The following is a 23,625-nucleotide window of genomic DNA, read 5'->3' as shown; positions in this document are numbered from 1 at the left end:
ATTATAGTGAAGTGAAGTGTGTACAATAACAACACGATATCGATTATAAATTATCGATAAACACGTTTGAAGTTTTGTTTGTAGTGTTGTGATCAACAGGTAAAATTGCGGAGGATTGTGCATATGTAATCTTTGTAAATAAACCGTTTGTGTTGTACAAATTAAAATCGTAATTCTTAAAATCGATTCTAAGAATCGATATAGGATCTGTTTGAGTAAGTCGTGGAATATGCAAAACATGTTTTCTGCCCGTCCTTATTATTGTTTATTTATTTCGCGGTTCAGTTTCTTGCGCAGTTTCTTATACACTTAAACACGTTTTGTACAAACAAAAAGATTTACCTCCTAAATACTAGTTTTTTTTTGCGATTTCATTTGAATACTAAAATCTTTAGGTATTACTTTGTATTAAGTCAAGTTAAATCTTAAATTACACTACCCTATATGACCCACAGCTGGGAGTATGAGTCTCCTCGCTCCGTTGTATGGTATACAAACAATTTTAGCATTGCTTATCTCTATAACTTATCTTTTTCAAAATCAGTTCAGCAATTTAGGATGATACGATTGTCAAATATTAAAATTCCAACATTTAAATGTACACATTAAAAATGTAGGCATATTATAATAAATTGGTGTCTAAACTTATTTGAATGTAAGCCAGACATTGTGATATAAAAACTGGTTTTTGTATAAGTTTTTATAATAACTGACATTCATACATCGGTTCGTAACGGTTTTCCTAGTTAAGCCTGTTTGATTCTCAAACAACTATTTGATATTATTATTTGACATTGTCCTGTTTAATATTACAATCGATAAGGATATTAAACAAAGTATAATAGAGTTTAAAATAACGTCGTTCTTCCACCCAGGGAGCCAAAACGCATAAAAAACATGCAAATCGCTACAGGCGTTTAAGAGAGAGAGTTCAGTGACATCCATACCTACAGATAGCCGATATCGAATTGTGTAGAGCAGGTTAGGTTGATACCGAAATTTATTAAAAACTTTTTGAGTAATTCAGTTTGTAAGTGAATATTTTCAGTCATATAGACATACTAGCTGTTGCCCGCAACTTCGTCCGCGTGGTTAGAAGATATAAGTTATGATTTATACCTACCCACATGATTTATACTTGTCCACATTTTCCATTGTATCTTCGCTCCTATTAGTAGCAGCGTGATGGTTTATAGAAAAACTAAAACCTAAAACCTTCCTCGATGAATGGTCTCTTCAATACAAAATTTCAATTTGAACCAGTAGCGCGTTCAAACAAACAAACAAACAAACTCTTCAGCTTTATATATTAGTAAGTATAGATAAGTACCACGGGGACATAAAATCGGGATAAAAACTATACTATGAAAAAATTCCGGTCAATCTGTGAACCAAGTTTCGTCTAAATCCGTTCATTAGTTTTAGAGTGAAAGAAGATCATACATCCAAACACAAATTTTCGCGTTTCTAATATTAATTGGGTTGGTATTGACGATATTTGTTGTTTAACATTCAGATAAGTATGAAAGGTCTATTGTAAAATCTTCGTGAATTGTTAACAAGATGTTTTTTCGGGTAGACTCCATCTAATTTGTGGCATTTAGCCCAATCCAATGCGATTGAAAACGAGCCATTGAGATTGGACTTGAATGGAAATAATTACACGCAAAACAAAAATAAACTAATCTAAATTCCAACAATTATATATGCACCATTAGGTATGGTACAAAAACTATTCATTAGATCGCGGATAAAGTTAATGGGTTCACAGACAAGCGCAAGCTTTAATTAACATAAAAAGAATCATCAAAATCAGTGGGCTCTACGATAAGCAAAAAGGTTTTATGTAAAAAAAAGTACAACCAACGTCCTTTGCCTTTATAGCCGATTAAAAACTCTACATACATACGTTTAATAGAATATAATATATTTTATGAAAATTCATGCAATTTTTGTGGTAAATGAATTTAAACCAACAAAAATGTACACACGCTGTCGATGTTATCAAACAAAATTAATGCTTATCGTGAAATCGCGTGAGTCGGAATTAGGGCATCTACTTTATTAGGCTTATCTGCCGAGAGATTTGATACCAAATGTCCAGTGCTTACCATTTTAAGTATTTGTCTACTTGGCTGCAATGGCAGTCCTGTGGCTATTATGATAGGGAGATACTATTATGCAAGATGTAGCGTGGTGTCATGTTGCCACAAAACCAACAATACTTGAAGAGAAGTAAGCCCAACCCTCACCTGCTTATAGTACGACTGTTGGAATATAGAAATAGACATGCCACTAAACGCTAAGTAGAGCACCGTCTCCGGGTTCCTCATACAACAAAATACATCCAGAAAAGTGATCTGTTTAGAATTTAGTGCCTTTTTACTTTTTAGGGTATTGTACCCAAAAGTTAAAAATGGAAACCTATTACTGAGGCTCAGCTGTCTGTCCATCCATCACCAAACAAGTCTGGTTCCTCACCACGATTCATGTATTCCATGAATCGTGATAGCTAAGCAGTTAAAACACTTCAGCAATGAAGTTTAGGAAAGGTTGTTACATAAATTTGTTGGATGACAAAAAAAAGTGGTGACACGTTCTCAAATTTATTTGCCATCAACTGATTTGTATTTCTTTAGCTTAATTGTACAGGACCCTGAGGGTCTGACATGCTCTTGACCAGTTTTTAGACAAAAACTTTTGCACAGATCCTCGGGCAGATTCATAGTGTCTTACTTGTATCAACACAAGCATTATGAAGCTATAGCAATTAACATATAACACAAGTGACGGTTAGATGATATGAAACCCACTCGGCAACTTGATATGTAATCAATACTCAGCTCTAGTGATAGATAATTAGCCATAGACTATTAACTGACATAACTTCATCATATAATAAGGAAATAATGTTATCAAACTGGCTACTATACCAGTGCTGAAGGGCATCTGGTCAGCTCCGTCCTGCGCGGCCGTTCTTACGAAGAGTTAAGGGTGGGATCTTACCACCCACTCCTTGAAAAGAAGTCGAAAAGGATCAAAACTTTCCAGGGTTGAAGAAAGCATGGGTGAGAAATCCCCTGGCTCGGGGTTAGGCAATTGAAGGGACCTGGAGTGTTTTTAGTCGGCGAGAGTTCGACATATCTCCTATATATCGATACTGGATTAGATTTCCAAATAGGAAAACTAAATAAAAAGGCTACATCCAGTCCTGTCTGCATCAAAAGTTTTCCACTAAACTTTTGTTTCATTAACAAGTTTTTACAATTATTAGCTATACATTATAGATACACACCAGATGCCAAAAATTTGACAAATGACTCAATTAGTGTGTATGTCACTGAATTCCTCCTAAAGGACTGGACTGATTTGAATGTTTTGTTTTTGCATACGTTTGGGTGGCGCTCTGGATGGATTAGATTTAGATTAAGATTTTTTCGCCTTAGATTCACAAATCAGATTCCAGCGTCACTCAGCAGTTTAAGGATTCCTATGTTGCCCATTCATTGAATCAATATAAAAAAATCCAAAGTAATGATGCAATAAGGAGACTTACTTGCATGCATGAACGAACGATCCTTTTTGGAAGTCGTTTAAAAATAACTTATAATTTACGTAATAACCATTTAAGCATAATGCATACGTTTGCTTCGTATTCGTTCAAAAAAGAATAATACATTTTAAAGTCTGTAGTTCAATAAACTTATGAATAACCTCATTCAGTTAGTTCCTTTCCATTGGCCTGCAATGGCTGCAATAGATAATTCACTAGTCGAGATTACGAGAAAAACCCCTTAAATTATTAAAAGAACTATCTTGTCTAGTCTTCAACGATATATGAATATTATGTAGTTTCGAGAGGTCACATTGCATTCGCACGAATCAGTTTTTGCATTAATTAATGTGTTCTAACGACGTTGAACTTATCAGCGGCCAATGTCAAAAATATAACAAAACTCGTTTAGTTTTGACATTCGGATGTTAGACTCAATGAGTTAAATGTTAAGAGAGAATCTAAACATTTATTTAAATACATCTCTGTGAGACAGTTGTGTTACCTTTGCGGCATGGATTTGTATGGTCAAGGTGCAGAATATATGAAAGTGTCAAGATTTGTCAGGGGTGGTAATCGAACTCTCGACCTCCGGTATAGCAGTCAGTGCCACTAACCACTAGGCCAAGTTATCAAAGAGATCTCTTCAAAAATAGCATTCAATTCTCAACCACTTGTGCTCAATTTTTTTGCCAATCAAAATTTGTATGTGAGAACAAAAAACTACTTTTGAAGTCGGCTATTACCACCTCCTTAAAGAAAGTCGCAGATTTCCACGTACAAAAACGATGTGTGTTTATACTTCTTCTACAAGTTTATAAATTTATTTACTTAATAACTATTGCTCTGTAAAACACTCTCTTTAAGCGAGATCTCTCCTATGTTAATCCTCAAATCCAAATTACATCGATATCGGTCCAGCCGTTTCGGCGGGGAGAGTTAACATCCATACACATACACTTTCGCATTTACAATATTGTGATGTGATTAGGTACTTAGTAGTTCAGAATCGAAACAAACCAGTTCACTGAGAATAGCAGGTTTTATATTGACCTTAACATTACGACATCTATAAATATAGTTATGGTCGCCGGATTAAATGGGATTTAGTGTATTTGCACTTCCTAATCAAGTGAGCCGGCTTATCGGGCTCTGCGCATGCGTGGGACCGCGGCCTCCATGCGAGCCTCAGATAACGCCGCGCCGTTCTGTTGTCCTGGTACTATAAGTCATGATTGTTAGACAGAAATATTTTGTGAATTATTTGTAATTTATTATTTAAATTGTGTTTTTAATTTTATTTTTATTATATTGAAGGAACATTAAATTTGTTAAATTAAATGCACTGTTGTGCTTATGCTATCCTAGTACTTTTAATAATCGGTTGTGCTTTTTAAGTTTTATTATACAATATCTGTTAATAATTAAAATCTTAATACATCTACGAAGCTATGCTATCCTGGTACTTTCAAAAATTGAAGGTAGAAAAAAACATACTGATCTGACTGATATGCAAAAGTTTATTTATTCTGAGGTCAAAGAAACGTCCAATATTCAAAAATATACTCGAAAAAACATAATACTTCTGACGTGGTCGGTTAAAAACACACAAGCACATACGAATCACATTAAAACGCATCTGTCGGCCGACGTCTTTAATATCGTAAGGTTTTATGTGCCGCCAGTACTGCACATGTGTTAAGCATATTTACATTTTGATTCCACCGAGATTTAAAAACTTAAAATCACAACTTAAACATATTAGTCTTTTCTCAACTTGTCAATAACTTTAGTACGAGTATTAACGAATGTCCCACGGCCGGGCAAAGGCTTTTTCCGATAAAATTCTGATAAGTTCATTTGCAGTTAAAGTGTTAGGCGATAGTTAAACTGGTTTGAGGTAAGTCGGACTCGCGACACCGAGGTTTTCGTAAAAAAAGGTGAAAGAAAAACCTATTCGCAACAAGTTGGTCACCCATCATGACCGCAAGACGTTGCTTAACTTCGATGTTTTTAGTCCATAGTATTGGGTTGTTCCTAGTGTACAAGTAATAAGTTGGATACGTTACTCCTTTTTTCGAATCTTGGTACTAAGTAGGTACGTATTGATATGTGTACATAAACAGTGAAAAAAACTATACATATTCACAATCCTTCAGCAAAACCGAACACAAATTAAATAAGCCTCAAGAAATAACAAAAAACAAAAAGTGCGACTCAAAAACCACAATCGGGAAGTGCGACTTTCCCACTGACCGTTATGGTGATGATAAAGTGATGACGAGGTGATGACAAGGTGATGACTGTGATGAACGAAGTGCGCTCCAGGCGCGCCCTCTCCGAGCAGTACTGTATACCGTCCACGTTTCTCAGGACGATATGGAGGAGAACGCTCTCATTCAAGAAGAAAAAGGTATGTCTGTGATGACGTGATGAATATTATCTTATAAAGGACCCCAATTCTACAATGGCCGATGAATTAATGAAAATTGTCTCAAAATGACACTTTTCGTATTCGTTTAAGCATTTTTATCTACACAATAATTGGAAATTTAGCATAGAACGGTACACTCAAGGTTAAGACAAAGAAGTTTCAACTATTTTGGCATAATGCTTAAGAGAGAATAGGAATAATTTCAATTTTAATCCAATTGCCATTCATTCATCGGCCTTTGTAAAAAGCAGAATCGGTGCCCTGAATTTACATAGATATGATCAAATGCATGAAGTGCGCCTGCACGGATAGTCGGTTGTAAAGTGGATTCCATCCCCGCGAGAGCAAGTATCTGTGTATACGAATGCTTGGTCTAAGTCTGGACGTCTTGTGCATGTGTTGTTAATGTTTGAGAAAATTTCTCGACGAAAGGATTGAATTCCTTACTAAGGAAGACGTTTATTTCATTTTTACGGAGTTTATAAATTAGTAGTGTTACTTACCTTGCGAACAGAATCTTTATGTAAAACAAGCTGAGCCGGTTTTCTGCAACTAGATTCCCTTAATAAAAATTCTATTCAACAAAATCAAAAACAAATTAAACCAGAAGTTCTTGAGATTAGCACGATCAACCAGAAATAAATAAACAACTGTCATTCTTCGTATAGATAGATTGTGTAGCCGATTGAGCTAAGATAATGAAGTTATCAAATTTCCTAAATAGATAATATATTATTGTTTTCATAATAATTCACTCTCTGTTCCCGCAGATTTATTATATAATAATAATAATAATGCGGACAACATCACATACATTGTTCTGAACCCAAAGTAAGTTGCTAAAGCACTTGTGTTATGGAATTCAGATACAACGAAGGTACCACAAACACCCAGACCCAAGACAATGTAGGAATGTGAATTTTAACATTGACCCCACCGAGGATCGAACCCGGGACCTCAGAGCTTGAAACCGGTGCGTACGCCACTCGACCACGGAGGTCGTCATTATTATAAGCTTGTAACCTCAGATATAAGTAAAAGCAACGCATTTTATTCATTAGTGCGAGATATTTCTTCTTCAAGAAACGCAAATGATCACCAATCAAAGAAACTCGTTTTTCGTCTACATTTAGAATTAAAATTAAAAAAAAAAATTAAAAAAAATATATTTATTAAAAACATAGTTCACATTACTTAAATACATGTACGAATACAAATGACTCGGATGTAAAACCAGTAAAAATATCTTAATAGTCATAATCATAGGAGTTGAGTTAATCTACACAAAAACATAATAATATACGAGAAGGATGGTCTAAAGATAATATAGGGACACCCGAACTAGGTTTGTTTTAAACCTGTGTTTCGGGTTATCAGTGCAGAAAAATGATTGATGGATATTTTAATGTAATTCTATCACTTAATTGTATTATACAAACTGCATAATTTACATACTTACATAAAAACCCATGTCGCTCTATTGATATTTACATTAGAAAGACAGGTATATTCGCAAGATATTTGTCAATGTAAAACTGTCTAGGATTTCTAAAACTAAAATAAAAAGGCTTGAGAACAAAAACTAAAAAAAAAATGCATATAATCAGAATCAGAATGGAGATTTTTTTTTTTCGCAAGACCTTAATATTTTTAAGAGGTTATAGAAATATTACAAAGTTTCAAACATAAAGTTATCATCATTCATGAGACCGACTGACGGTCCTAGTAATGGGTGCCTCTTATTACCAAAATTAAATTAAGTTTCTGTAACGAAGTCTCCATCAAGTTATAATGATTATCATAATATGTAAATGAACTAAGCATGCATTGGTATAATTGCTATATCCTAATCATTGTTGCACACGGTATAAGCAAATACAATCTAACTAGATAGCATTCTAATGGGGAAACTACTTATTGAGCGCAAGCGCTTCATAAAATTATACTCTCGATTTAGGACACAAGTTCACAACGAAACCTACGTTTAATACACACAGGTGGGAATGAGACAATGCACTACACAACATAAAGCGGTATCTCTCTTTCACAACTACAATAAAGACATTTTCAAAAGTAAATAAAATAGAAATAGATGGTGGTAGTTAAACCTTTTTAAATCGTCAATACGGATTTTATGAACAAAACTTGAGGAAAATCAATCTTTTAAATGAAAATGAATGAAAACAATTTGTGGATCGAATCTGAATTAAAACAACAATATTGGTAGTTTTAACCTTCTAAAAGAGATGGAAAACAATTCGTAGCCCTTTGAAGCCACATACCGCAGAGAACACGCGGTTAAGTAAACATAAACAAATTACTACGCCGGGAATACGACCCGGAACTCCGAGTAACCACAGCACAGGATAAATACAGAAGGTGCAGTCTAAACAAATTAAAGAAATGTTTATGCAAAAGATTGTTTTTTTTGTGGTCTATGCTGCTCCATTACCTAATCACAGCTAGAGCGCTTAGGAATAGTAAAGGTTGGGTAATACAAGGCGCGGCCTACAAAATACGATTATTTTTTCAAAAGAGTATTTATTTCAATTTCAATTCTTTACTGCATACATACGTGGTGAATTGATTTTACAGGTCAATGATGGACCCTGTCGGGCCATTACTTGTACCCTAGCTTGAATAAATGGGTTTATTTTTTATTTATATTAATTATCCTAGGTATATGCATGTGAGGCGTAAATTAGTTTCATTAATATAATTACTATTTTTTATGTCTCCTAACAAAGTAACAATATTAAATACGTCAGCGCTGATCGAGTTGCTCGATTGTAGGTATTCAAGCGACATACCTGAAACGTGTGACTTTTCGAAAATAAATTCTGCTTTTAAATCACCCCAACATAATAAAAATCTATTGTCTTGGCTGTCTGTTACTGCTACCGCTTTTAAAATACCTTGCCAGTATAGAATGGCAAAACAAAACAATTCGCAATGGACCTTCTGTTTGTTCCCTGTACTCTAGCGTGACTCATTACACATAACTGTGTGTAAACTTCTAAATAAAAACGTGAATGATATGAGACTGGCGCGTGTGAACTCGTTATACATTGTTCTTTATATTTCTTAGTTCATTTGCGTATATTACATGAACTTCGCAACAGCTAATTGCTAAGGGTTCGCGAAATATATCAATAGTGTGTGATTTATTACTAAATTGTTCAGTTTTGATGTTTTGACCTATTTTTTGTATGAATGTTTCTTTTCATTGCATGTTGTTAGTTTGTAACTGACTTCAAAAACAGCTGATTTTTTAATGAGGCTAAGTGAAATAGCTGTCATTTAATCCCATAAAAATTTCACAAACTTTGGCTTAAACAGTTTTTTATTTCAAGTCGCTTGTATGTTTTTGTGATTAAAATAATATTGTAAGGAAAACATAAAATGTTTTTTTCATGAGATTCGTACATTTTTAACTTAATAATTAGACAGGTCTCAAATACATAAAAAGAGTTACGACAAAAAATACCAGTTTTTGATTTTTATACATATTTATAAAATATATTTTTAAATTATTAACTACATACTTGCTGAACTTTAACATCTAGGTAATCAAGGATTATTACCATTAGGAATACGATTAATTTCCTTCTTTAAAAGCCTCATACTTCTTGACATTTGTTTGCCTAAAAAGTCGTGTCACTAAAACGTATTTTGGACTACAATTGAATATGTCAGTGTAATCTACAGGGTGATTTTTTAGTCGTCTTACAAAAGTAGCCCAGTTCATGTATCCAACGTAAAATACCCCTAGGCGTGATCTGCTTTTGTAAGGCGACTAAAAAATCACGGTGTATACACCAAACACCAATTTGTAACCAATAACTATCTCGGAATAACTTTGTATCAACTAACACGAGCTACCTTTAGGTATTCAACTACAAACAATTCAAATATACAATGATTAAGGAAAACACTCTGGGAAACTCCGATGTTGTACACTTTACACCTCGCCAATTGCTTTATTTAGCAATGTAGCTGGACTGATAATGGCACCTAAATATATAGTTTAAGTCATTGAATAATGCTATAAACTAATTAAAAATAAATAATTACAAAATTGTATACTAAGAGTTAGTAATAAGTTTATGTGTAAGGTTATTTAAATTTGTTGTTACTTTAAAGATAAATTTATTATTTTTAAACTGTGCACCGCGGACTGCCTGCTCAAATGTCGCTCCTTCAGATTCTAGTTCGTTCAGTGGTTGCCTTTAAAAGATCGCTTTTAGGGATAAGACCGCCCATTGTCGCACCATGTAACTATTATTTGTATCCAGTCCTAAACTTATATGGTGTGAAATAGATAATGTTCTATCCATCTATCTATCTAAAAACGTTAGTAATTTTTGCTTTCACCGAACTTATACAAAAAACCTACCTAAATTTTGTTCCATTTCTATGTGAAAAAATTGTTTCAATTTAGATGGTTTTAAATGTCGGTTATAGCTGCAAAAATCCTTACCCTCCTTAGACAAGATCGGATAAAAGCTTTAATCTAAAGTCTAAGCTTCCTTCATACCACATTTCATCGAAATCGGTGAAACCGTTTAGGCGCGAAGAAGTATCAAACACGCGACAGGTAGCGCAAAGTAACTTTAGCTCCTCAATCAATGGGCTATTTATGCGTTTGTTGTTTGTAGACTTCATTTGACCGTTACTTGTAGGCTCCCTACATTAGCCGACTGAGCTCTCAACATCCACCCGTACATAAATATGCAAAGAAGGTTTATCATCAGATGTATCTCTAGGTACACCTTGTTTTAACCTGTCCCCGCTCGGTCACCCACGGTCAGATCAAACCATTGTCCGCTGATAAGAAGATCTGTTATCATAACTCTAGTAGTCACATCAATTGATGTCACTAAAACAATAAAGGTTTTATCTTAAGTAGGTTTTATGCCTGGATCTGTCAGCTTAGATGTCGGCTCTTTAGTTAAAAGGTGCATAAATATTTTTCTTGTGCTTTTAATCTACTTAATGTTAGGTTTTTATAAGTTGTAAATGTGATGGTGTTATATTGTAAGACTTATTGTTAAATCTGTTTCAAAACAATATTGTATTTATATTTAACAGCGACATCTAGTGTAATGTTGAAATGAGGAGCTCGTGGCTAAGCTATAACCGCATAAGTAAATCGATCACAGATTAAGCTATGCTTGACGCGGTTGGTCTGTAGATGGGTGACCATCTTTGTCATAACGAGTTCCTCCGTGTTTCGGAAGGCACGTTAAATTGTGGGTCCCGGCTGTTATTCCTACATCTTTGTCAGTCGTTACAGGTAGTCAGAAGCTTGAAAAAAGTCTGACAACCAGTCTAACCAAGGGGTCCGCAACCCAGTTACCTGGGCAACACGATGTTGCCCAGGTAACTGGGTTGAGGAGGTCAGATAGGCAGTCGCTCCTTGTAAAACACTGTTACTTAGCTGAAACCGGTTAGGCTGGTAGCCAACCCCAACATAGTTGGGAAAAAGCTAGGCCAATGATGATCTAGTGTAATGTCTGCAAACTATGTATTTTGTTCCATACAAAAATTAAAATATTTTTTTTTAGTCTTGTGCTTAAGCAATTTCAATAGGTAGGTTTTTTCCCTCTCTGACTGAGAGGCCGTCAATTCAGCATATCGATATCCACTGGTGGACTTTTGTCTCTCCCAAGTTGAACCAGAGTACCCGGTCCTTTACCCTTCCAATCCTTTAATTACAAGTTTATTTAAAAATCGTAGTTACCAAATAATTCTTAATTCCCTATAAAAAATATTTCTCCAAGCAACCTGAAGTCTTATGCAGGGTTTTACCAGATCTGAACAACTTACAAATGTATGTTCTTATTGTTAATTTGGTTTGTCTGCTCTTTCCAGTCGGAGGACCGGTTTGCTGGTTACAAAGGAGTCAGAGATATCACCATCAAAAAGGTATGTTCCGTAGATGTCGAAGTATTTATATTTTGTCCATATGATCACGGATGTTGGGTTTACAAGCAACGTCTTACAGTTGATACTTTTTCAACCATGTTTGTTTGGTATCTCAGAATTTCAGACTGGATAAGTGATTTTACTTCTTTATTTCTGACACTGTTTAAGGCAAAATAGCTGTCATTTGGTCCCATCAAGTAAGCCGCAGAATGTTTTTATTGGATTCAATTTCGTGTTTTTAACAATAATTATAAATTTAGCCATCATTTGAGCATCAGAATGTGTAGGCAAGCTATGTCACAACCAAATCCGATAGAGTGAAAATATTAACAGCATTAACCCCAAGAGTTATAAAAAATACACCTTACCCTATTTTCTATTGTACAAGTTGAGGTCACTAAACAAAACTCTTTAACGTTCCAGGGTCCATCTGGTCTCGGCATCATGATCATAGAGGGTCGCCATACGGAGGCCGGCCGGGGTATCTTCGTGTCAGACCTGCAGGAGGGCAGTGCCGCTGAGCAGGTAACTGTCATTCTGGAATAAGTTTAAATAACGCTGAATTATTAAGTCATAACTCCAAAGCCACTGGAGTGAAATGTAGCGGATACAATCCCCGCGTGGGGCATGCATTTGAGTGATCCACGAATGCTTGCTCTGAGTCAGGGTGTTTTATTACATGTCTCTTAAATGTTTATGAAACTTTAAGAAGAGAAATAAATTTTTCAGTAGGATTGTCGTTTGAAAAGTACAGCAATATGAGGTTTCTTGTCAATATATCGCGTAAAACTTATTGAAAGCCAGTTTTATTTTGTACTGGTATTTTCATGAGTCCTATTCGTCATTAGCTTAGTAACGAATATGAAGCGAATTCAATGTACTCAGGGTTGTGCCCGCCTTTGCTATCTGCGGTGACTTTTGTTACTAAGAATTTCTTTCCAATGTTAGAGTCAGCAGTCAGAATATGTTCTTTAAAATAGTAATACGGTTTTCTGTAACTTCTACTGAATGTTCCCGATCAAAGTCCGCCAAAAGTATGAATGCCTGAGGTACAACACGCCTGCAATGTGTCAATCCGCAATATATCTTGTTTACTTTACATATCTTTACATAACCTTATCTACGAGAAGATAACTATTCACATAGAACCGCGTCACGATCGCGAGTTACATAGATAATATGCCTAAACAATTTTCTGTAGAAATATCTTCTTTCTCTTCTATTTATGGTTACTCTGTGGGCCTGAATTTTGTGGACCAACTCAAAAAAACAAGTGAAAACATAGTTGAATACTTTGAATGAGCCTCGTTTGTAATTTTTTATAATCAGACATATTGGACTATCTTGAATCAAGATCAGCCGGCGATTATCAGCCAGTGTAAAGCTAGCACGGTATTTAATCCTTGTGTCGCAGGGTTATTTAAGTAATATGCAAAAAGAAGCCCAGACTCAAAACAAACATTTGTGGATCACGCAAAGGCTTGTCCTGCGCGAGAATCGAACCCGCGACACGTCACGTAGCGTAGTGACTTATAGTATCGGCTATCAGTGCAGTATTGTCAACAAATTTTGAACATAAAAGTAAATAAAGAAATTAAAAAATATTACAACGCATCCACAGTCGGTTGACGAAATGTTTGATAGCGGCCTTAAAGAAATGGGACATTTTGAATTTCCTCATGTTTTTAAACAGTTTCTTTAGTGATAATCTATAAGAGGCTGTCCTATTCCTATTTTTTTGTTTTTTTCTTTTCACCTCGAACTCAATTTCTCAAGAGAAATTTAGTTTTTTGTTGTAATTCAATCACCTTGGAACTATACGAGTACATCTAATTTACGTGAATAAAATTAAAACTACTCAAGGCAAGGAGTTTTTGTCTATTCTATTTTAATTTATCGTAAAATAGCTGTCATTTGGTCCGACAAAAAAATCATGATGTTGGGATTGCATATTTTTGTTGTTATACTAAATTGTTTTCTTGTTGAAATTGTGATTTTTGATATATATTTTAAAAGAAATTACTACTGACAGACATTGTTTTAAATTCTAGAGCACAATACTTATTCTCTACAAAACTGCAACTATTGTTTGTAAAATGTTTAGCAAGCATTGATTAATAGCATTTCTTTGTTCAAAAGAGGCTTTTGTTACATCCAATCAATAACATACGGAAAATGTGTTAAAAACAATGACTTGGCAATTTTTAAATGTCTTAGTATTCGTATTGATTCTCTTTGGTGATTTATCAGCGCATTATGTATATTTGAGTCCTCGTTATGTTGATGAAAGTATAATTGTGAAAATAATAACCACAGATAATTGAAACAATTTGTCAAAATTATAGGATGACGATTGGGTATACAAAACAATGAGACTATTTAGGCTAGTAGGTATATATAGTCTAGAAAGATAATTACAAAATATTGGGCAGTAAAAATTGTCCCATAATCTGGTTATGAATATATACCTAAATTTGGACCACGGTTTGGTCTTAGCGTGAAACACCTTAGTCCACACACACAAAGTTTCTTGGTCCCAAAGAAGAGAGACCTGTAGGTACTAATTACATTAAATAACTTCTTTTTTAACTTAGTTTTTATTTAAAGGAGAAACCCGATTCTGGGCCTAGCCGTTACACAAATGAAATATGTACCAAAAAATTCTACTATTTTTCTTTGTTTACCCATTTAAATATTAGCCTCAATTACAATGGCCAAGTCTAAAAAAAAGTACATTTCTATTTTTCTATTTAAAACAACCTTTGTAAACCGTTAAAGTATTTATTTTATTTTACATAACTTCATTTGCAAACACTAGCATTAAACAATAGAGTGTACCTAGGATATAATCGATTTAGCGGATATTATATTTTTAAAACTATATCAATATAAAATGAAAAATATACATTATTTACAAAGCGTCAAAAAAGACATCTTCATCATTGCTAAAATCGGGAAACGTACCCAGAAGAATAAGAATTAGTATTGCCAGTGTTGTATGGCAATACTAATTCTTTGGGCAAAATATAGATCAGCCTTAGCCTTTATTTTAGTGTAATTCCTTTTTTTATATTCAAATAATTGTAAAATAAAAAATCTGGTGTCTAATAACTTGTTTATGTAAGCACGATTAAAAAATCATTAAAGGAAATAAATAATTGAAAAAATCGATTTTAACGCATCGATTCATTTATTTCACATGGATTACACTAGCAAATGTCAAATGCCAATGTCAACGTCTGATAATTGTCATCGTGCTTTCATAAGTGACATTCGCTTTTCGTATCTTCGAGCGCGTGAATGTGTTTTTCAAATTCTCGAGATTTATTACAATATTAAACCTCTGCTCGAATACTGGACTCCGAAACTGATTGCCTTCTGACTGACCCTTGCTTGCATATTGGATGCCTGCATTCCTGCTGACCTTTGCTGGAAAACCGGATCTGGATATTGCTCTTCTGACGATTGGTGGATACTATTAATGGTGGAATAGCAACAGACCGCTGCAACACAATAGAAAGGCGAAGATTGGTTGGGTGCTGTGCCCACACCATGGACCAATTTTACTCCTGCACAATTCCTGTATTATTATATTACGATAATCCTAACGAAGGTGGTTAATAAAGAACGATCTTAATAATACAGTTTTTATTTTAATAAACCTATTGTTGCAATCTCAGTTTACTGTAATTTCAGATAGCATCAAAAAATCCCCTGATAGTAAATACAATGTTTAAATATGTCATTATTGATGTAAGTAGGCCTTATCTAGTAAACATAGTTTTCTGCTGAAGTTTTCACGAATATTAATGTGAATTAATCGCTTTTTAAGTAAGTAGGTAGGTACCTAAACCTCATCATGGTAGATTGCAAGCGCTACAGTTGAATAAATACAACGCAGGCGACGGCCATATGTTCCAGCGATGCCACCTGACAGCAGAGAGTGTGAGAGAGAGACATGAGAGAGAGCGTTGCTAAGCGCGCTCCGTCCTTTATAGCGCACCGCTTGTCAGGTCCCAGGTTTTGAAGGAGGTTTCACTAAGGATCTTGAGAAGGAGGTTTCACTTTAAAAAGGAGGTTTCGCTAAGACTAACAATCAGTGTAAACATTGTCTGATTTTACCAATTTGGCCATTGTTGAGTGACGTGAAAATTGGACTCGTGAAATCTTCCTAAGTTCTCTAATTTATGGCAAAATTCCAGCTCTGTAACGCCAGGCCCAAGTTTCTATGGAGTTTGGTTTTCTCCTTTAATGATTAAATGTTTTCTTGGCATGGATCCTTTTTTAAATATTGATCTAATTTATCTAACTGTTCCCCTTCATGTTCCGTAAACCGACTGTTTTCTAAATCAACACTTTGTTAATGATCTTAAAAGTATTCTTCTAAAAAATTTGTTTTTTCTTTTGTTTTCAGGGTGGTCTTCAGATCGGAGACATGCTGCTGGCTGTCAACAGAGATTCCTTACTAAACTGTAGTTATGATGCGGTACGTAATTATGTAATCTACATTTTTAGCAAATATATTTAAAACATTTGAACACATATATTAAGATTTCATTCCTATTTTCTCTAGCTATAAATAGTTTCGATTATGTTCAACCTGTGTTCTTTTTTAAAATCTCGCGTTTCACTCCTGCATTATGGAATTTTTGAGCTAGCAATATTATTAACACCAAGTATTCTATAAGTAAGACTATGCATTGGGTATGGAGATTTTTAAATTAGCATACCACTCCCTACCAAATTTTGACTTTCAGATGCTAGTATGTTAGCAAAAACATTCGTTCTGTGCATATACTTTTTCAATCAATTACTTCAAATGTTTTAACACTATATTCCTCATCAAAATCTCAATAAACTTGAAGTACCTAACGAAGCGGATCTCATTACAGGCAGCGGCGAAGCTCAAGCAGACGGAAGGCGTGGTGGTGCTGACTGTGTGTACCCCCAACCTCAAGGACGATAAGGATGACCCCAACGCGCCGGCAACACCACCCGGTATGTGCACGACTAGTATTACTTACAACTTGAATTGAAGAATGGTCTGTCGAGGACAAATAACTCTTGAAAAGCAGTGGGATAAGTTATCAGTCGAATGAAGGGTCCCGTTGATTACACGACACCAGTGTAAAGGATATTTTTCTTACCAAATCTTTAGAAAAACTGTGCGAAAAGTAAGTGAAATAATCTTTAGGAGTAGAAACAGTTGTGCAAAAAGTAAGTAAAGTGATGGTAACCATTAAATATAAAACATGACCAATCCTCTGACACAGGGAGAAATAGCTACCTGTTGCAAATAAAACTGACACCACAGTTGCCAGACACCACGGAAAGAAACTTACAAACAAATGGTCTTATGATTAAAGAAGCTACTATTGGTTCCAATAAGACACATGGCAAAATCGTCTGAAACCACATAAAACTCTAGTTTTAACATGATCCTATAGTGGATCATGATAATTAACTCTCTAACTGTCCTCACATTGCAGGCGCGGCGTCTAGCGGCGCGTCCCGGCCGCCGAGCCGCGCGGACCCCGCGCTGGGCGCCGCCAGCCGGCCGCAGACGCCCAGACCCGCACCTTCACCGGTTAAAGGTAATCATCATCATCATCCTTTTGCCCAACTATGTTAGGCCCGGCTTCCAGTGTAACCGGATTCATCGAAGTACGGTGTCTTATAAGGAGCGACTGCCTATCTGATCTCCATACGAGATCCTTACCATTCAAAAGTAATGCTAACACATAATAAACTTTGCAGTTACTAAACATTTGCCTCCATATTCTCCGTATCACTCATCATAACTTCTCTTTAGGCATAACTTATCTTTTTTCTAAAGTCGACATTTCTTTTCTAAAGACCACTATCCCTACTTCCACACTACAAATTGTTGTATTATTTAGCAGTTATACAGCGTCCTGTTTGTTATCCACAGTGGAGCCCCCACCAGACCCGGCGACATGTCCGATCTTGCCCAACGTGGATCAGCACATCGAGATCAACTCCGGTAACGATGTACTAGGAGTACAGCTGCTAGGTGGCAGTGATACACTCATCAACGTAAGTAGATGTAGATGTTATTTAGCAGGGTTTAGCCCGATGAGAATAAAAGCTTATTGGAGAATTTCATCTATAGTGATCCAGCCGATTTCAACTTTTAAATGATATTATGTCCCAAAATGATATTCCCATTGGCATTGTATAGTTTTACCGAGCTGATGGCCTGATTGATTTGATGAACTAACCAAAAAAAAAAGAATCTTCATAAAAGATTTCGAATACATTTCCATATATTTTGCCTTTGATCAACCATCCCATTACTATAACTTCCAGGGAGCAGCAGCAATAATCCTAGACATTTACCCCAACGGCGCGATCGGGAAGGACGGCCGCTTGAAGGTCGGAGACCAGATCCTCGAGTGCAACGGCGTTGCCATCACCAAGGAGATGGCGCACGAGCGACTCTGCCTCACCATCAAGCAGAAAACTGCTAAGGTATTGAGATAAGGAATGCTGTAGGAAATTCAGTCTTATTCTTAAGAAACAGGGATCCTAATGTTTGTAATTTGTCTTTCAACAATTAATTATAGTATTGACATTAGATACATCTTGAAATAGCATAGCACTAAAATTGCATTACTTGAATGTCTTGCGTCAAGAGTTTGTTTGTTTGAACGCGCTAATCTCAGGCACTACTTATTCTAATTGAAAAATTCTTTTTGGATGGAATACACCATTCACCGAGGAAGGTTTTAGGCTATAACCTATATATCATTACACTGCGACTAATAGCAGCGACGATACAATGGAAAATATGGAAAAAACAGGGCAGGTATAACGCATAGGCATAACTTATATCTGTTAACCACGCGGACGAAGTCGCGGGCCACAGTTAGTCTACAGATCAAACCTTTATAAATTACTAGCTTTGTAGGCTTGTCTTTCCTGTATAGGAATATAGGTACGATTTCCCCCCTCAGCTAAAGCTGCTGATACACCGGCCAGACCCGCCTCGCTTCGCGGAGGTGGAGGTGGAGCTGTCGCGCAAGGCGGGGCGCGCGCTGGGCCTCACGTGCGTGGCGCCCGTGCAGGCCGCCGGCGTCTACCTCGGCCCGCCGGTGCGTATGACACGGTGCTATACACTGCACTAAATACTACAGCAGTGGATGGACATCGTTTGCCCTATTCTTATTCGCCTTCTTTTTTAATTCGATTACCTTGTCCTTTTGCAAGCCATTTCCGTCACCCTTAATCTTACCCTTTAATTTCATCAATAACTGAAACCTTACGAATTGGCATTATCAAAATCAAATATTCATTTCTTTGTTTCCCTTTCCAGTTGCCCGGTTCCCCTGCAGAGCTGGATGGACGTCTTCAGAAGGGCGACTTCTTAGTGGCTGTGGACGGCAAGGACGTGTCCACAGCAGACCTCATGGGCGCGGCCACAGCCCTCAAGCTGTGTGCCAACAAGGCCAGCATCAAGGTCAAGCGGTTCAAGACCGTGAGGTAATTCAAAGGACCAACAGTTTTGGTGTCACCTTCAAGCACGGATCGAAGGACCAGAAACTTGAAAGCTTCGGGCTGAATGTGATAAGGATCCGAACAACCCCGGTTTTTGGAAGGCTGATCAATTGATCGTTATAAATCAACCTACAAAACTTACATCCTTCCAATGTGCTTAAAATTGTTGAAGAAGTTTTGTGTGTATCAGCTTTCGAGAAACCGGCTGTGAGTGTTAGATAGTTCACTAGAAAATGTAAATATAATGGCAAATGAAAAAACATTTGCGTTCTTAGATTGTAAGGAAGAGATCTTTATAAAGGCAGTTATTTATTTCAATAACGAATTACCAAGATCTGATGCAGATGCCGTAAAGAGTTAAGAGGAAGTTAGATTTGTTAGACCAACGAATAGAAAGAAATCTCCGTAATTATAATGGTCAAGTTCTTATTTATTGTCTATGAAATAGTAAAAAAAACACATCCGAGAAGCGTGCATTATGGATGACTGTCGAATATTCATTAATAGTCATTTGACGGGCATTGAGTTTATACAAAAAATATAGATTGCACTACCAAACAAAGTCAAAGAAACACCAAATTAATGTATTTTGAAATTAAATTACACAAATGAGATTATGTAGGACTTACAATAGTATTAAAGTGTAATTAGTTGGCGGTGTTTGGGAATATTCATACACATTTTTCAACACATTTTTGCGCGTGGTCCTGCATGTGTTGTTTGTGTATCTAATCGGTTATACAAGAAAGCTGTTTAAGTTTGCTGTTGTACATGTAACTGTTGAACATGGGGCCGCGGGCAAAAATGAATTGAAATCACTCTACAAAACAGTGACACCAAAACTAGGTAATCAAAACTAATGTTTCTATAGACAGTTTGCAGATACAAATACCTATTAAATATAATGTAATTATAAAGCAATTGACTTGTAAAACAGCTTCTTTGGGGACAAAGGACCAGAATAAATTAAAATCTATAAAATAGTACTAAAGGCATTTAGCTTTAAGATAGATAAACGAGTAGATTTTATTAAAATGTAAAATATACGAAATAATTAAATTAAAATAAAACTAAAGCCTTCTAACTCGGTCCTTTGGAATTCTTAAGGCTTGTTAATTTAAAACGTATTTTGTATCGTAAGATAGGTTTACAAATTTTTGATCTGCAAACTCGTCATAATTTAGACTAAAATCTAGGCCAAATTTAATACCTAGTAGTTATTCTGTAGTTGATAACAGTGGTTACAAGTGATAGACAATAAATTACACGCATTCGAACGCTTTTTAAATACAACCTCCTCTTAAAGCCTGTAGCGAGTGTGGGAGCGGGATGGTGCGCTACGCGGTGTAGAGCGCCATCTCTTTTCAACAACTGCAGTTATAGGAGGTTGCGGCAGGCCTTGCTTTTCAGCAACCGGGATCTTAAGACCCATGTCGATTCATTATATTTTGTTCAAAATAAAATAGTTATTTATTGCAACAAATAAAGAACAGTACTTTACCCCCACTGAAGTAAGACTTGTAAGAAAGAGATAGCGCTCTACGTTGTCTAGCGCACTATCTCGCTTCATTAACTGCAAAAAAGATACTTTAAGAGCTATGTGATTGCATTATATTATTTTCGGTACTAAACATTGCAATAGACAAAAAACTAAGTGAGATAGAATAATGTAAGTTACTGTCACGTAAATTAAGAAATATAAGTGAAAAGAATGTAGAGCCTATTACAAGATACCAGTAATAAAATATACCAGCCTCTGAACGTCCCACTGTTGGGCATAGGCCTCTCCCGTTTAGGGGACGCTGGACATTTGACGCCAGTACAATATTTTATAGATTTTGCTTATTATTTAGATGATTTGATGAGATTTAAATCTAAGTTTGCTTTAAGGCCGAAAAAACCCTTATTTTGTAGTCTTATCTCAGTATTTTAGATTCGCAAATATTATATTTTAGTGCAAGGTTTTTGAAATTATATCAAAAATATATTTTTCTTATTCAAGGAGTTTTGTGAATACCAGTCTTTTTCAAATAGGTACTGCTTTTGTGAATGGAACACTTTAATTTTCAAATTTTACTACTTCAATAAATGTTGGTCATTCAGTACAATTTATCAGATTATTACGAGTTTGCATGGGATGTCCATTTTTTTTAAGAAACTTTTTTGAGGCTTATTTAGCAAAGTTTAGTCGCGCGTATTCCTCGGGGGTCGCGAGTCGAACTGACTTCTACTCAGTCACCGTGTCAGCTCATGAGCAAGGAATCGAATTAAGTCCGAAACTAGTCGAGCTATCTTGATGAATACTCGTGAGTCAGGCATTGTATCATTAAAGTACCATAATTTTTTCTTTAAAATGTATTGTGCTTAAAATATTACTTCCATTCACAAAAGCGCTATTAAAAACATGATCCGGGATCTGGACAGACACGTTTTTATTAGAAAAAAATATGCGGTTAGTTAAAGTTTTAACACAAGGATTATATAAGTGCCAGTTAACGCAATAAAAAATACTATAGAACACATTAGGTAATAAAAACTGAAAGTACATTAAATCTAGTCGTTTATAGATGTGTTTAAGTTGCCTTCTAGGTTACATCCACTGTCGCTAGAAGCTAGTGTCCTGTACTATTAGGGTAAGTACCAAGTTGGCACTATTAGGTCACGCACTTAGTGATACGAGCCTTCGTTACAATGAGAAAGATGAAGGAGAATATGTGTGAACAAGTAATGTGGACTTAAGTGTGTAACAGATAGAAGTTGGAGTTAGAAGTTTAAAAAATTATAAAATCTGAATAATTTCATGTCGATGTGATTTTGGTTTAAACACTAATATGCTGACTAAAGGGCCAAGAAACAAGGCCAATAACGAACATTGTGAAACAAATTAAAGCAACGTCTCAAACAGTTGGAATATCATAAGTAAAAAAAATCTAAGTTAAAACACTATTACACTTCTTTGATTCACCAATAGTTTACTTATTTATTTATCGTGACTCCACTTTTATCTGATTGACATTCAGTGGCAATATTAAAGCAACACACATTGTTTGTTACTTATCCTTAAAACGTATAGTAAAAGAAAACAAATTTATATTTGCCGGTGGAGAAAATCGGAACTAAACTTGTTGTAAACGTTCGAAGCTCAGAAAAATTGTACACCGCCAACGAAATCCTTACAGTCTTCTGAAAAAAGAAAAAACTCACCGTATGATACAAAAAGGAATTAAATATAGGTAGTTTAAAATCATATTTGGTTAACGTTTTAAACGACAAATATTCTTAAATTAAGTTTTCATGGTTCAAAAATGATTATTCGATGAAAATCTGACTTAGAATGTGATGGAAAAATATAAGCTCTAAGTTTATCAATATTTTGAGTCGATGTTAAGTCAAAAGGGTCTCGACAATGGTAAATATTTTGGTGAGTCTCTTTTAACAGCTGTGGATTTAATGACAGTGATACTAGCGCCACTCACCGGTAAAGATAAGTTTGTAGTATTCTATTTAGTATAAATATTTATTGTAAAATTGGTATTAAACGATGTTATACTAATATCATGAAGTAACTATGTAATTAAGTAAACTGTCTGAAGTAATAAAATATAATTATGCTTAAATAATGTTCTAGAAAGAGAACGCCGTATTTTTTTTTCTTCAAAATATTTGTTTTATTTACTTTTTAGACTTTGGTAATGAATTTTACGTTATTTTTTCATTTTTTATGTTGGTGTTCTAGAACTTGTATAAAAATAATGATCGGACTTGGCTAAATAATATAAAAATGGAAACTAAGAGATACGCGTTATTTGCGAATTTTATATAAAATTAAAATAGTGCATTTAAATAAATGAATGGATTGCGTAGCATAATTCTAAATCATTGTAAAGTGTATAAAGATTGTCTTTGCCCTTTTTATTACATTAGAAAAAATACTGTTAGTTAAAAATAAGGAAAAGTTTAAAACACAATGCAAACGGTTTTTCAGCATACATTACTGGTTCTCTTACAAATTTTAATGTCAACTCTTGTTAAAAGAGCAATGGAAACTAAATTGACATTGCATTGTGTTCTAAACTCATTAGGATTGGTAGAACGGCCTCCATTGTATAACTGTGCCACGTAGGAAAATAAAGACTTAACTAAACCCGTTTGTTTCGAAGGAAATCAACCTTTTTTATAAGAAAGCAAATAT

General features: G+C 35.2%; 1 protein-coding gene across 1 annotated transcript in view; it reads left to right on the top strand.

The window, feature by feature from the left end:
- Positions 1-23,117, top strand: part of LOC113502759 — a 153,592-nt gene extending 130,475 nt beyond the window's left edge. The window contains exons 28-36 of the mRNA XM_026884425.1: positions 11,862-11,915; positions 12,339-12,440; positions 16,330-16,401; positions 16,808-16,913; positions 17,405-17,509; positions 17,848-17,972; positions 18,246-18,407; positions 18,893-19,030; positions 19,252-23,117. Of these exons, the coding sequence (XP_026740226.1) occupies positions 11,862-11,915; positions 12,339-12,440; positions 16,330-16,401; positions 16,808-16,913; positions 17,405-17,509; positions 17,848-17,972; positions 18,246-18,407; positions 18,893-19,030; positions 19,252-19,422 (1,035 nt within the window). The 3' untranslated portion in view covers positions 19,423-23,117. The remainder of the gene's footprint in view (positions 1-11,861; positions 11,916-12,338; positions 12,441-16,329; positions 16,402-16,807; positions 16,914-17,404; positions 17,510-17,847; positions 17,973-18,245; positions 18,408-18,892; positions 19,031-19,251) is intronic.
- The last annotated feature ends 508 nt before the right edge of the window (positions 23,118-23,625 follow it).

Source organism: Trichoplusia ni, chromosome 18, assembly GCF_003590095.1.
Source record: "Trichoplusia ni isolate ovarian cell line Hi5 chromosome 18, tn1, whole genome shotgun sequence".
Taxonomy (NCBI): domain Eukaryota; kingdom Metazoa; phylum Arthropoda; class Insecta; order Lepidoptera; family Noctuidae; genus Trichoplusia; species Trichoplusia ni.
This window is presented reverse-complemented; position numbering and strand designations above follow the sequence as displayed.